At 44.5% G+C, this 11488-nt stretch overlaps 1 protein-coding gene across 1 annotated transcript in view; it reads right to left on the bottom strand.

Annotated features, from left to right (window-relative positions):
* Positions 1-1253: 1253 nt before the first annotated feature.
* SLC2A2 (solute carrier family 2 member 2) overlaps positions 1254-11488 on the bottom strand; it is a 32648-nt gene continuing 22413 nt past the window's right edge. Inside the window, exons 5-11 of the mRNA XM_054982659.1 lie at positions 11238-11353; positions 10207-10369; positions 9385-9572; positions 8172-8276; positions 4130-4231; positions 2254-2457; positions 1254-1553 (exon numbers count right to left, since the gene is read on the bottom strand). Coding sequence (XP_054838634.1) covers positions 1350-1553; positions 2254-2457; positions 4130-4231; positions 8172-8276; positions 9385-9572; positions 10207-10369; positions 11238-11353 — 1082 coding nt within the window. The 3' untranslated portion in view covers positions 1254-1349. The remainder of the gene's footprint in view (positions 1554-2253; positions 2458-4129; positions 4232-8171; positions 8277-9384; positions 9573-10206; positions 10370-11237; positions 11354-11488) is intronic.

Raw genomic sequence — 11488 nt, 5'->3', positions numbered from 1 at the left:
GGCAACAAAGGCTGCTGGCAGGAAATTTCCTATCTGTAGCTAGCAGCCCTACTTCTGTTTCTTGAGAGGAGAATAGTCTTGGTAGGATGGATACTCCATGCCCTTAAGTGCAGCTACCACTGGGGCCAGGAAAGAAGGGCCCACTGACATGCTAGGGGGCCATAAATAATGACAGCCAGTCTTGCCTATATTGAATCCTGCACCCACTCACCTACTTATACATATTCTGTACAATCCTAAATCAGAGTCACACCCATCTAAACGCACTGATTTCAATGGACTTAGAAGGGTATAACTGTGCTCAGGATTATACTATTTAGTCCAGTAGCACCTTTAAGACTAACCAACTTGAGAGCTGTGGTTCTCAAAAGCTTATGCTACAATAAAGTTGGTTAGTCTTAAAGATGCTACTGGACTTTTTACTATTTTGCAACTACAGACTAATACGGCTAACTCCTCTGGATCTATGACCATTTACGGTGCAATCCTAAAGAGAGTTATTCTAGTCTAAAACCATAGATTAGAGTAATTCTTTTTTGCATTATACTGTTAATCTGCTAATGTAATATATTAATACTGCATTATCTGCCAATATTGTTATGTCACCATTCTCCAGATCTACATCCCTGGCAGAGGGCATCTGATTTTCTAGGACGGCTCTGGGTTCATGGGTGAAATTGTGCAAATACCACATGTATTAAGAAAAAAAATCAGGGCTTCTATGCATTGACTTGTAGGAAGTGGGAGGCAATTCTGTAAAGGTACTGAGCAGAACTTATTCCCAGGACAGCAACAGACAAAAGAGAAATGAGCGGAAAGTCAGTTTGGTGCATGTCAAAATACCAAAACAAAAACATGTACACATTTCTCCTTAAATGCCTCTTCCCTTAAAATCCATACCAGATTGGGGCAACTGAACCCGAAGCATGTAAACTAAGCTGATGGTGGCAGAATTTCCTTATGTGCACCATGCAATCCCATCACAGAATGTGGGACTGTCTTCAATGCGAAATTCTGAGACTGAATGAGCATGCAGTGTTCATGAGCATTTCTTGCAGCGCATTCCTAGTAAATCTCACATTAATTGTGCCCAGGGCCCTGCAGTTACCTCCTCCTCCTCATCTGCACCTTTCCAAAGTATGGTCTTGACATGCTGAGCGTGACCTAAAACAAGCTCCTGGGGAAGGAGGGCATGCCCACAACTCTACAACGGCATCCACCTGAAGTCCCAACACAAACTCAGCATACCAGTATCAATTTCCACATTTTTACATTTTAAAGAAATGCGTTCTCCAAAACTTCGCCCAGAAGTATGAGTAATGGATACATGTTCCCTGTCTTCCTGGGCTTTATGCTTGTGGGTTGCCTCCCAAATGTTCCATTTCAGTAGCAGTTTTGGAGTCTCGGCCAGATGCCTTCTTCATGCGACGGAACTCTTCTGCAACTTCTTCAAATGACTTTCCTTTTGTTTCTGGCACTTTGAGGTATATAAAACAACTAAAGGCAACGATCATACCAGCAAAGATCAGAAATACATATGGTCCAAGTAGCTTCTGTAATGGGCAGGACAGAAAGAAAAACTCAGTTAATAAAATTTTCCCCATTATCAACATCAGTGATCAGTCAGAAAAGGTTGAATTTGGCAATTGCTGAATACTTTTAGGTGGGTAGCTGAATTGGTCTGAAGTAGAACAGCAGGATTTGAGTACAATGGCACCTTTTTATTTTATTTATTTTTATTTTATCAAATTTATACCCCGCCCTCCCTGCAAATGAGCTCATGGGGGCTAACATCATATGTTATACAATTAAAACCATATACAAATCTAAAAATAATATGAAACAACTTGTACCAAGATCAGCTGAGGCTATAGTAATAGCCTGAGTTGCTAATGACATTTCAAGAAACAACTTTATTGTTGTTATCATTTATCTTTTGTTATCCACCTTGGGAGAAAAGCCGGCAGCAGGATTTGAGTCCAGTGGCACCTTACAGACCAATAAGATTTTCTAGGTGTAAGCTTTTGAGATTCAGAGCTCCCTTCTTCAGACCTGGGTGTCCAAAGAAGGAAGCCCCCTTTTCCTCATGCACAAGTGCAGAATTCATGGCTGTGATTTCCAAATCTCGAGATATATCTTCTTGAGATATATCTAATTCTCAGCCTGCTCTGTTCCTGACATTAAAATTAAAACAGAGGAAGCTCTCAAAATGTCACTTTCATTGTAGAACAGTAAACAGAGAGGTTTTCTTACAGCAATATACTGGAAGCACATCCCGACCAGGAAGTTGGAGAACCAGTTGGAGAAGCTAGCCAATGAGACTGCAGATGGTCGAGGGCCTTGGCTGAACAGCTCAGCCACAATAAACCAGGGAATAGGTCCGGGCCCAAGTTCAAATGCACTGACAAAGATGAAGATGGCCAGCATGCTGATGTAGCTCATCCAAGAATATGTGTTCTAAAAAACAAAAGCGAGAGCCATATTAGCAACATCAGAGGTCACATAGCCAGTGCGCCTGTCTTCAGGGACTTTATTCAATGTGAAGCAGCACATTATGCTTTCCCCTCCCCCTTTAAGACTGCCCCCTTAACTGTGGGGAGCAAAAGATATTTGATTGCACAAAATGAATTGCGAGCCAGTGGTTAAGGTGTTGGACTAGGGTCTGTGGGACCCAGGTTCAAATCCCCACTCTGCCCTGGAAGACTGATGGGTGACCTTGCACTGCTGGGCTAGCTTACCTCACAGGATTGTTGTACAGATAAAAAGGTGAGGGGGAGAATGATGTTGGAAGTGGCTCTGGGCCCCCACTGGAGGGAAGTGGGGTATAAATAAGCAAATACAATATTGAAGTCTGGCTTGCCTTTGGCACTGACAAGGAGGGTTCATTTGGGGGTTAGACCAGAGAGCATGTTACCTACAAGGCTGCCCCCCCACCCCACAGACCACAGCATTTGCTCACCCCAAAAGATCCTCTGATTTGAATGCCAGAGGCCTGGATAAAATATCCAGTTTGATATTAAAACCGGGGCCCCTGAAACTGTCAGGAATTCTCCTGGACACTCTCAGGGGAGCTTTGCCTACCTGCTGGAATGCTTCAAGGAGCATGCTAATTAAAGGTTGTTTGTCTAATCTCTGGAGCTCCCTCACAGCCATGGCCTTCAGCAATGACTCACGTTTACTAGACAATGCAGGTGTAGTGGTTAGAGTGTCAGACCAGAACCTGTGAGACCTGATTCTTATCCCCACTCTCCCATGGAAGCTTGTTTGGGCCACTTTAGAGGGTTGTTATGAAGATAAACTGGAGAAGAGAATGATGTAAGTGACTTTAGGTCCCCAGTGGGAAGAAAGATGGGGAATAAAGGAAATAAATAAATACATAACCCAAGGCCCCAGCGACTCATTCACAACAGAGCCTTCTCCAGTAATGTAACCATAGGACCAGCCAACTCTATTGTCTCCTCAGACTAGCAGCAGCTCTCTAGGGTCACAGGCAGAGGTCTTTCACTTCATCTACTATATGATTCTTTTTTAAAACTGGAGATCCCAAGGACTGAACCAGAACCTGGAACCTTCTGCTTGGAAAGCAGAGGGGCTGCTGTTCAGCCACAGCTCCTCCACTCAGGTGGTGCAAAGGCCAAATCCCTACCTGCCTTCCCTCGGGTTCAAAATCTGGCATAGGCTCAGGCTTTTGGCTGTGTTCTCTCCCTAATTATCAGTACAAACCGAAGCTCAAAGCCTCAAATGATAAGAGCCAGCAAATACGTGAATAGCAACACCTAGTGGCAGAATAAAGTATTACCCATCATAGAACAATGAGAATCGCACAACTATTTCACAAAACCCTGCAGTTCACAGTAAATAAACCTCCTTTTGAGAATGATGAGCGTTTAAGTAAGCTCGAGTGGAGAGGAAAAAATGAAGAGGGGAAAAAAGACCTAATTCAAATTGAATCAGGCAATTTAAAAGTTGAGAAAAACAAACTAAAATGAAATAAAAGCCAATGATAATACAAAAACTGAAAAACAAATACAAGAAATACATAGCTCAAGTGTTTTACTACGAGGTGTTTAGTATCATGATATTCAAACTACATATATAATTCCTGTCCAGAAGCGCCTAAGTGTCTTACCTGAAATTTGAGTCCAACTGTCATTAAGACTGTACACACAAACATTCCAAACATCCCACCAAGAAACATGACACGCCTCCCCGCTTTCTCTACCAGAAGGAGCTAGAAAGGAAACATCAGAGTTAGACTTTATATCTATATAGAGACATCCAGACAACAGCTTCCTCCTGGCTCAGTTGTATAAAGTATGCATCAGCCCTTATTGCTATTTATGTCTACACTGAAACTGGACTGGCAGCCAGCCAGATGTGGGAAGAGGGCTTTCTGTTATCAGCCTACTGGTAGACCATGTGAGGCACTAATCTGTCTAGAAGCGCAGAATATAAGCGTGCTGTTGTTATTAATCTGACAAAGGGAGTTTGACTCTTGAAAGGTTCTACTCTGGAAATCTTGTCGGTCTTTAAGGTGCTACTGGACTTGAATGTTGCTGGACTTGAACCTTGCTCTTCTACTGCAGACCAACATGACTACCCACCTGAAAATTCCTGCCTAAATTGGGGGTGGATGGACTCAGATTTGTAAGCAAGCATGATCTCTGAAGCTGTGCAACATGTTGACTGCTTATGTGGTGCAAAAGTTAAGATGTGGCTTCATTTATAATCCTCAGGATCAGGGCTTTTTTTCAGCAGGAATGCGGTGGAACGGAGTTCCGGAACCTCTTGAAAACGGTCACATGGCTGGTGTCCCCGCCCCCTGATCTCCAGACAGAGGGGAGTTTAGATTGCCCTCCGTGCTGCTGGAGCAGCACAGGGCAATCTAAACTCCCCTCTGTCTGGAGATCAGGGGGCGGGGACACCAGCCATGTGACCATTTTCACCGAGGGCAACCCACTGAGTTCCACCACCTCTTTTCCCCCCAAAAAAGTCCTGCTCAGGATTAACTGTTTCCTTAAACAACACGGGGCGGTGGGGGGGGGCTGTTTCTAGCATTTCTGAGCATCCCTTTGGCAACCTCGGGGCAGGGAGCAGTGCTGGGCAAAGATGGCTGCCATAGACTGTTTGACATTGCGGAGAGCCCCAGCAGTTTCCCAGGACATTTGCAAAGCAGGGCAACTTTACTACGTGGGGCAGTGTTAGGAGCTAATTCACACGTCTCCGCTTTAGGTACCTGCTGCCTCTGCCTCAGTAGCTTCCCTTACTCTTGGAGCACAGCCCAGCAGAAGTGGCTTTGGCTTCTGGCTGTTCACCTGTAGAGGTTGCTCTTTATGGAAGGGCAGAGAGAGTAAACAGCAGTGGGGAAAGTGGCAGATAATACCCGGTGAGCAGCCCTAGCAATGGGGACATAAAGGAGTGCCTGTTGCAGCTGCCACAGCTTCAAGCCCAATGGGACAATGGGGCGGTGGAACTTCTTGCCTCTGTCACCACTCATTCCCCCTTCGTGTGGCCAAGTAGGAGAAGGGTTGCCAGCTGGCCAGGGGAAAACAAGCCCTGTCCCTTTCGTAGAGGCTTAATGTGAAGAAATGAGTTGTGGATGTTTTTCACGGCATGGAGGTGATAACACCTTGCTGATTTTAGATTTTAGAGTGGTAGCTAAAGAGACCAGTTTAAAAGTTGGCAACCCTATGTTGGAGGTGGATTAAACCAAGCTGAGCATTCTCTGGTGTCGTTTCTGCTGAATCCTCCAGTTTCCAAGTGGCCACCAGAGCATCTCTTCGCTTCACCTTGCCACTCACCTGGAAGCCATTCAGTTCTGCAGTGCCAAGTAGGTGGAAGGGACCAAAGCAAATCCTGCTGTCACCACTGGGTGGCCTAACTAAGCAGGGTTGGTGGGGCTCCTCCATCCTGGAATCCGTTAGCTCAATCTCAGCCTCCAGCCCTGTCATCTTGGCAGTGAGAGCCAAGCTACAAGTGATGAATTACACTTGCCTGGCAAGTGAACAGACTCATGTGTATTCCTCCCTGTTCACTTGCCATTCAAGTGAATGGCAAGTAAACAGGGAGGAATACACGTGAGGAATACACGTGCCAAGCAAGTGTAATTCGTCACTTGTAGCTTGGCTCTGAGCGGCACCTACTTACAGCCCCGATGTCATTGCATGAAAAACAAACCGTGCCACAGTAGGGAGCATCAGAGTAAGCCAGAGCAGTTTTCCTTTTGGGAGAGCAGTTCAGCAAGAGTGCGTGAAATAGGCTGAACTTCTATGGCAACAGGAGATTCAAAGCTTCATGCAACTGAACCAGGAAGGACCCAACCTGCAGAATAAATCTGATTTCATTTGCACAGACTGAACAACAATGAAAAGAAGGTGTTGAGGGTTTTTTCCCACCGTGCAAAAAAAGGTTGCTAACATCTGAAGGTCTGCACGCTAAACAGAACTTTTTAAAACATGGGCATTTGACAACTAATTCCCCCCCCCCCGGGGATCTGCTGACATTACAACCCTAATAAAGTTAGATTCCCAGGCCAAATTTCACACAGATGTAAAAATAGTCTATCATAAGAAGAACAGAATTTTCAGAACAGACATTATAATAGTGGATTACTGCTTTTCCTATCTTGTTTACCTATAAGTGGCACTCTTGGGCCAGTACAACCCCAGCCTACTTTACCGTAGGAGTTCTGGAGACAGTTCATGTGAAGTGCTCAGAATGCTTGAAATACGTACAAATTATAAGTAGCGTATCTGGGTGCAATTATCCTGTCTGCTGCCCTGCTAGCCTTCCTGGTGGCCTGTGTACGTGTTGATCTGAATACTCTTTTCTTCTACTCCAGAGGGCCAAGGGCTAAGCCAGCTGTTGTATGTAACTTGCCTGTTGATCTGGACAACCTTTCATTGACTTTTTGATAAACATAAATGCTTGTGGCCAAAGAACAGATCAAACACTGGCAAGAAGCAACGCAGAGTTAATGTAGTATTCAGACATACAGGGTTGGATCCAGCCAGCTTTTTCATTCATCTCAGTTCCCCTACTTACTACAGTTCCCACCCCACATGGCTTTTGTCTGTTCCGACCCTATGATCTTCAGAATATGCTTTTTGGGTGGGTAGAGGGGACTCCTCCTCCCTTTTTGTTTAGTATAAAATGAGTTGGATCTAACCAACAGCATTTGAAAGTTGAGCCCACTGTGTGTAGCATATTCAGTGCATTTGGTTTAGAAGTTGAATCTGGTCTCTTGGCTTGAGCTCAGAGGAAACCAGTTATGTGTGATTCACTGTGAGCCATTAAAAATACAAAAAGTCATTATCTGAATGCTCATCTTTACATTCCCTAAGACATGTGGAAATTCATTCATCATGGATGGGACTAACCTTGCTATAGTGGTACTTATGTATGGTGCTTTGGAAAAAAGGATGCAGTCAATGAGCAGAATCACAAGTGACAAAAGGCACAGGTTGGACACTTGTCAGCTTCCCTCAAGTTTTGATGGGAAATGTAGGCAGCTTGGCGGAATGTTGGACAAGTGACAGTTGAAAAGTCCATTGGACAGCAGTCAGAGAGCCAAGCTGCAAGACTAGGATGCCTACATTTCCCATCAAAACTTGAGGGAAGCTGACAAGTGTCCAACCTGTGCCTTTTGTCACTTGTGGTTCTGCTCAATATATCTGCTCCAGCATGGAAGATAGAGGAAACTCAGCTAGAGACAGTCCAAGATATTTTGATGCCCTAGACAAAACTATCCAACTGGCACCCATCATGGTAGAAAAAATATAACCATAAGGTAGATAATACACTCCCCCCCTCCCCCTCCCCCCCGCTGGCTGTCTTGGGTGAGCCACTTTACCCTAGCAAGTCCTTTGTACAGATTTCAAAAAGAAGGATACAACTAGAAGGAAACACACATGCACACAAATAGAAAATGGTGTGAAATAATTGCATTGATTGGTCCAGTTAGCCCAATCTCATCAGATCTTGGAAACTAAGCAGTGTTGGCCCTGGTCAGAATTTGAATGGGAGACCTCCAGAGAAGGCCAGGATTGCTACGCAGAGGCAGGCAATGGCAAATCACCTTTGAACGGCTCTTGCCTTGAAAACTCTCCAGGGTCACTGTAAGTCTGCTGTGACTTTATGGCACCAAAAACGTATTTAAAGGTTCTACTTACAGCAACAACAGTAAACAAAGTGTTTATAGCACCCACACCGATGGTAGCATAAATAGGTTCGCTGACTCCAGCTTCAGTAAAAATGTCCGTAGAGTAGTAGAAGATCTAAGAACACAGAAAAGAACTGATTGTTAAAAAGCTTCAGTGGCGATTGAAAGGGGAACTTACATTGCTTGGCTGAAGTTTTTTTTCTCCTTCAAAGGACCTGGCAAATGTATCCCCCAAGCTCACACAGATCTGTCCTTCTTTCCATCAATTTGATGCTCCCCCCCCCCAAACCCATGCACACCTCCTGGTAACATTGCTCCCACTTCAAAAAATACTGCACCCATCCCCACAAGTTACGTATACATCATTTACATTCTAGTTTAACTAAGGGTATCTTGCATCTCTTTCCACTGACCCAATAGGAGTTCTACATGCTGAACATTGGCTGGATTACACCCAGAGGGGTATGTATTTTGTAGATGTCAAGAGAGCCTAAACTATTATATTTTTAGTCCTTTCAGCTTTCCTTCTCATCACACTACACAAACATACATATGTATATTGACACCAATTTATTTCATTCGCTTTTCACCCCACCTTTCTCCCCATGGGGGACCTAGAATAGCTCACATTGTTCTCCTCTTCTCCATTTTATCCTCATAACAACCCTGTGAGGTATATTAGCCTGAACATGTGTCACTGGGCCCACAGTCATACTCAGCAACCTTCCACAACAGAGTGGGGATTCGAACCTGGGCCTCCCAGATCCTAGTCTAACCACTCTAACCAACCACGATGCCATGCTGGTTCTACAAATGGGCAGAGTACTGAATTTCTAGTACAGGTGGTACAAATTAGAGACTTCAGCCATATTTCCAGTAATGTGAAAATCCATAATATTCTGAAAATCTACCGAGACCAAAGGCAAGGGGGAGCATTCGTATGGCTCAGTGATAGAGAGGGTTCCAGGTGTCATCGCTGGCACCTTCAGGTAAAGGATATCAGCTAACAGGTACTGAAAGGCCTTTCTCCACCTGGAGAGTTACTAACCAGGCAGGGGAGACAATACCTAGCCAGATGGATCAACAGTCTGACTTGGTTTAAGGCAACTTCATATGTTCAAAACTTTGCCTTGGCTTCAGCCAACTTGGATGGGGCTCAGAGTGTTGTCTGATTATCTGCTTAATTTACTTCAGTCACAAGGGAGCTTGACTAGGTAACTCACGGCATTGATCCCGGATAATTGTTGTGCGAGGTGAACCATGATGGCTACCACGAACGGCTGCCGGTAGGTGGTGGAAGTGATGAGCTGCAAAATGGAAATGGGTTTCTCTTTGGAGGCTTCCTCTTTTTCTCTCTCCATTTCTTCCAGCTCTGCAGTAGGATCATAGTTTCCTCTCAGCCACAGCAAGCCTGGGGAGAAGGAATGTGATGTTTTTTCTCATGGCCACAAAAGTAAATGCGTGAATCAGGGTTAAGCAACCTCTGGCATCCATGCCAAGCAGCAGCACACATTCTGTGAATTGATTCATACAAATATGCTGTTGATTCTAAGGGTTGGGGAGGACTGCACAGCCCTCATACCCAAGAGATCCAAGGGAAGATCCTCATTACACCAGTCCCCCCCACCCACCCACCGTTAAGCCACATCAACAAATGCACAGCAGCTTGAGGTGAAGTTGGGAGTCCTATTGTACTTTAGCAGTTTTCAGAAGACGATGTGTGACAATTATGTTTGGAAGAACTTTCTTTTGAAGCCATTAGTTTTTCTGATTTTATTTGATCTGAAGAAGTTGTTTTAATACTGGATGTTCTCGGTTCTGTTTTTATGCTATTGGGCAGTATCACATTGAGGAAAGACATTTCTTCCCACAGAAATGATGGCCACAAAAAGTTGTTTCCTTCCAAATTGGACGGCGTGATTATATGAGTTAGCTCCCTCCCCACTACACTGACTTCAGATTTGGGCCAGTGTGACAGCATGAAGATTGGAGGAATGTCAGATAAGATAATAAATATATATATATATATGTCAAGGTGGTCTTACTTTTTTTGGCTTCATCCTGCTTCCCTTCTTTAATGTACAGATACCTTGGGCTCTCCGGGCAAAGAAACAGCATCAGAAGTTGAAACACAGCAGCACTACCGGACAGGGCGAGAAGCAGGGGCCACAAAGTTTCATTCCCCAGCAGGAAGTGCAGGCCGAGGACCTGAGGAAAATACGGATTGGTGCTCAATCGTTTGAATTTGTTCATTTGTTAAACCATTCACTTCACTTTTGGCATGAACAATGAATAAATCACCTCCCCCCATTTTCGAAGAATTTAAGTATGTTCACATGATTTCAGAAGGGCCTTCATCTTAATGGTAGAACCTCTGCTTTGAATGCAGGAGATACCTGGGATCACTCCCTGGAATCTCCAGTGAAAAGGCTAAGGTGATGTGAAAGATCTAGACAATAATGGTCTGTGATGTCGACTACAACAGCACTTCCAGGTAAAACCTGGGTAAAATCCAGAAGTGACATAGTGTAACTCTAAGAATCACCAGAAACTCTATGGCTTTACCTGGAAGTGACATCATGACGTTGCCAGTGTTGCTCACCCTCCCCTCATTTCCCTGCCCCAACCCTCCGTTCAGGAATTTTCAAATTTTAGGACAAGAGACAGCTTTCAAGGTCCCCTCCCCATAAGTACATTAGGAGTGAATCAAGTTTGAATGAGATTTTAACATATGCAGTTAGGGTTGCCAACTCCATCTTGGGAATTTCCTGGAGATTTGTGGATGGTGCCTGGGGTGGGTGGAATGGGGGAGGGTGAAGCTCAGTGGAGATGTGATACCATAGAATAGTTTGAAGCTGCCATTTTCTCCAGGGGAACTGATCTATGTAGTCTGGAGACCAGTTGGAATTCCAGGAGAACTCCAGGCCCCACCTGGAGGGTGGTAAACCTATGTTCAATGCCATAGAATGGAATTCTAATAAGGAGCTTACAGAGACAACATTAATCACTTGATTCATGGATATTACAGCATGAATGAGTTTCACTAACAAGTATTCCTCCATGAGTTTTTACATACCTGGCTGATGAGAATACCTATAACTATGGCAAGCTGGTGAAATGTTCCCAGTGCTCCTCGAAGGGGAGTAGGTGCTATCTCCCCAACATACAGTGGGGCAATTCCTGACACGATCCCTGGGAGGGGAAAAACAAGCAAAGAAGTTACTGATCTGATCATATCAACTTCCTAATGAGAACAATTATCCTTACAGTCTTTGCTTCCAAGTGATACCAGTATGCATTTAGTTTTGCTCTCTCTCTCTCTCTCTC

The sequence above is a fragment of the Eublepharis macularius genome, chromosome 6, assembly GCF_028583425.1.
Source record: "Eublepharis macularius isolate TG4126 chromosome 6, MPM_Emac_v1.0, whole genome shotgun sequence".
NCBI classification, from domain to species: domain Eukaryota; kingdom Metazoa; phylum Chordata; class Lepidosauria; order Squamata; family Eublepharidae; genus Eublepharis; species Eublepharis macularius.
This window is presented reverse-complemented; position numbering and strand designations above follow the sequence as displayed.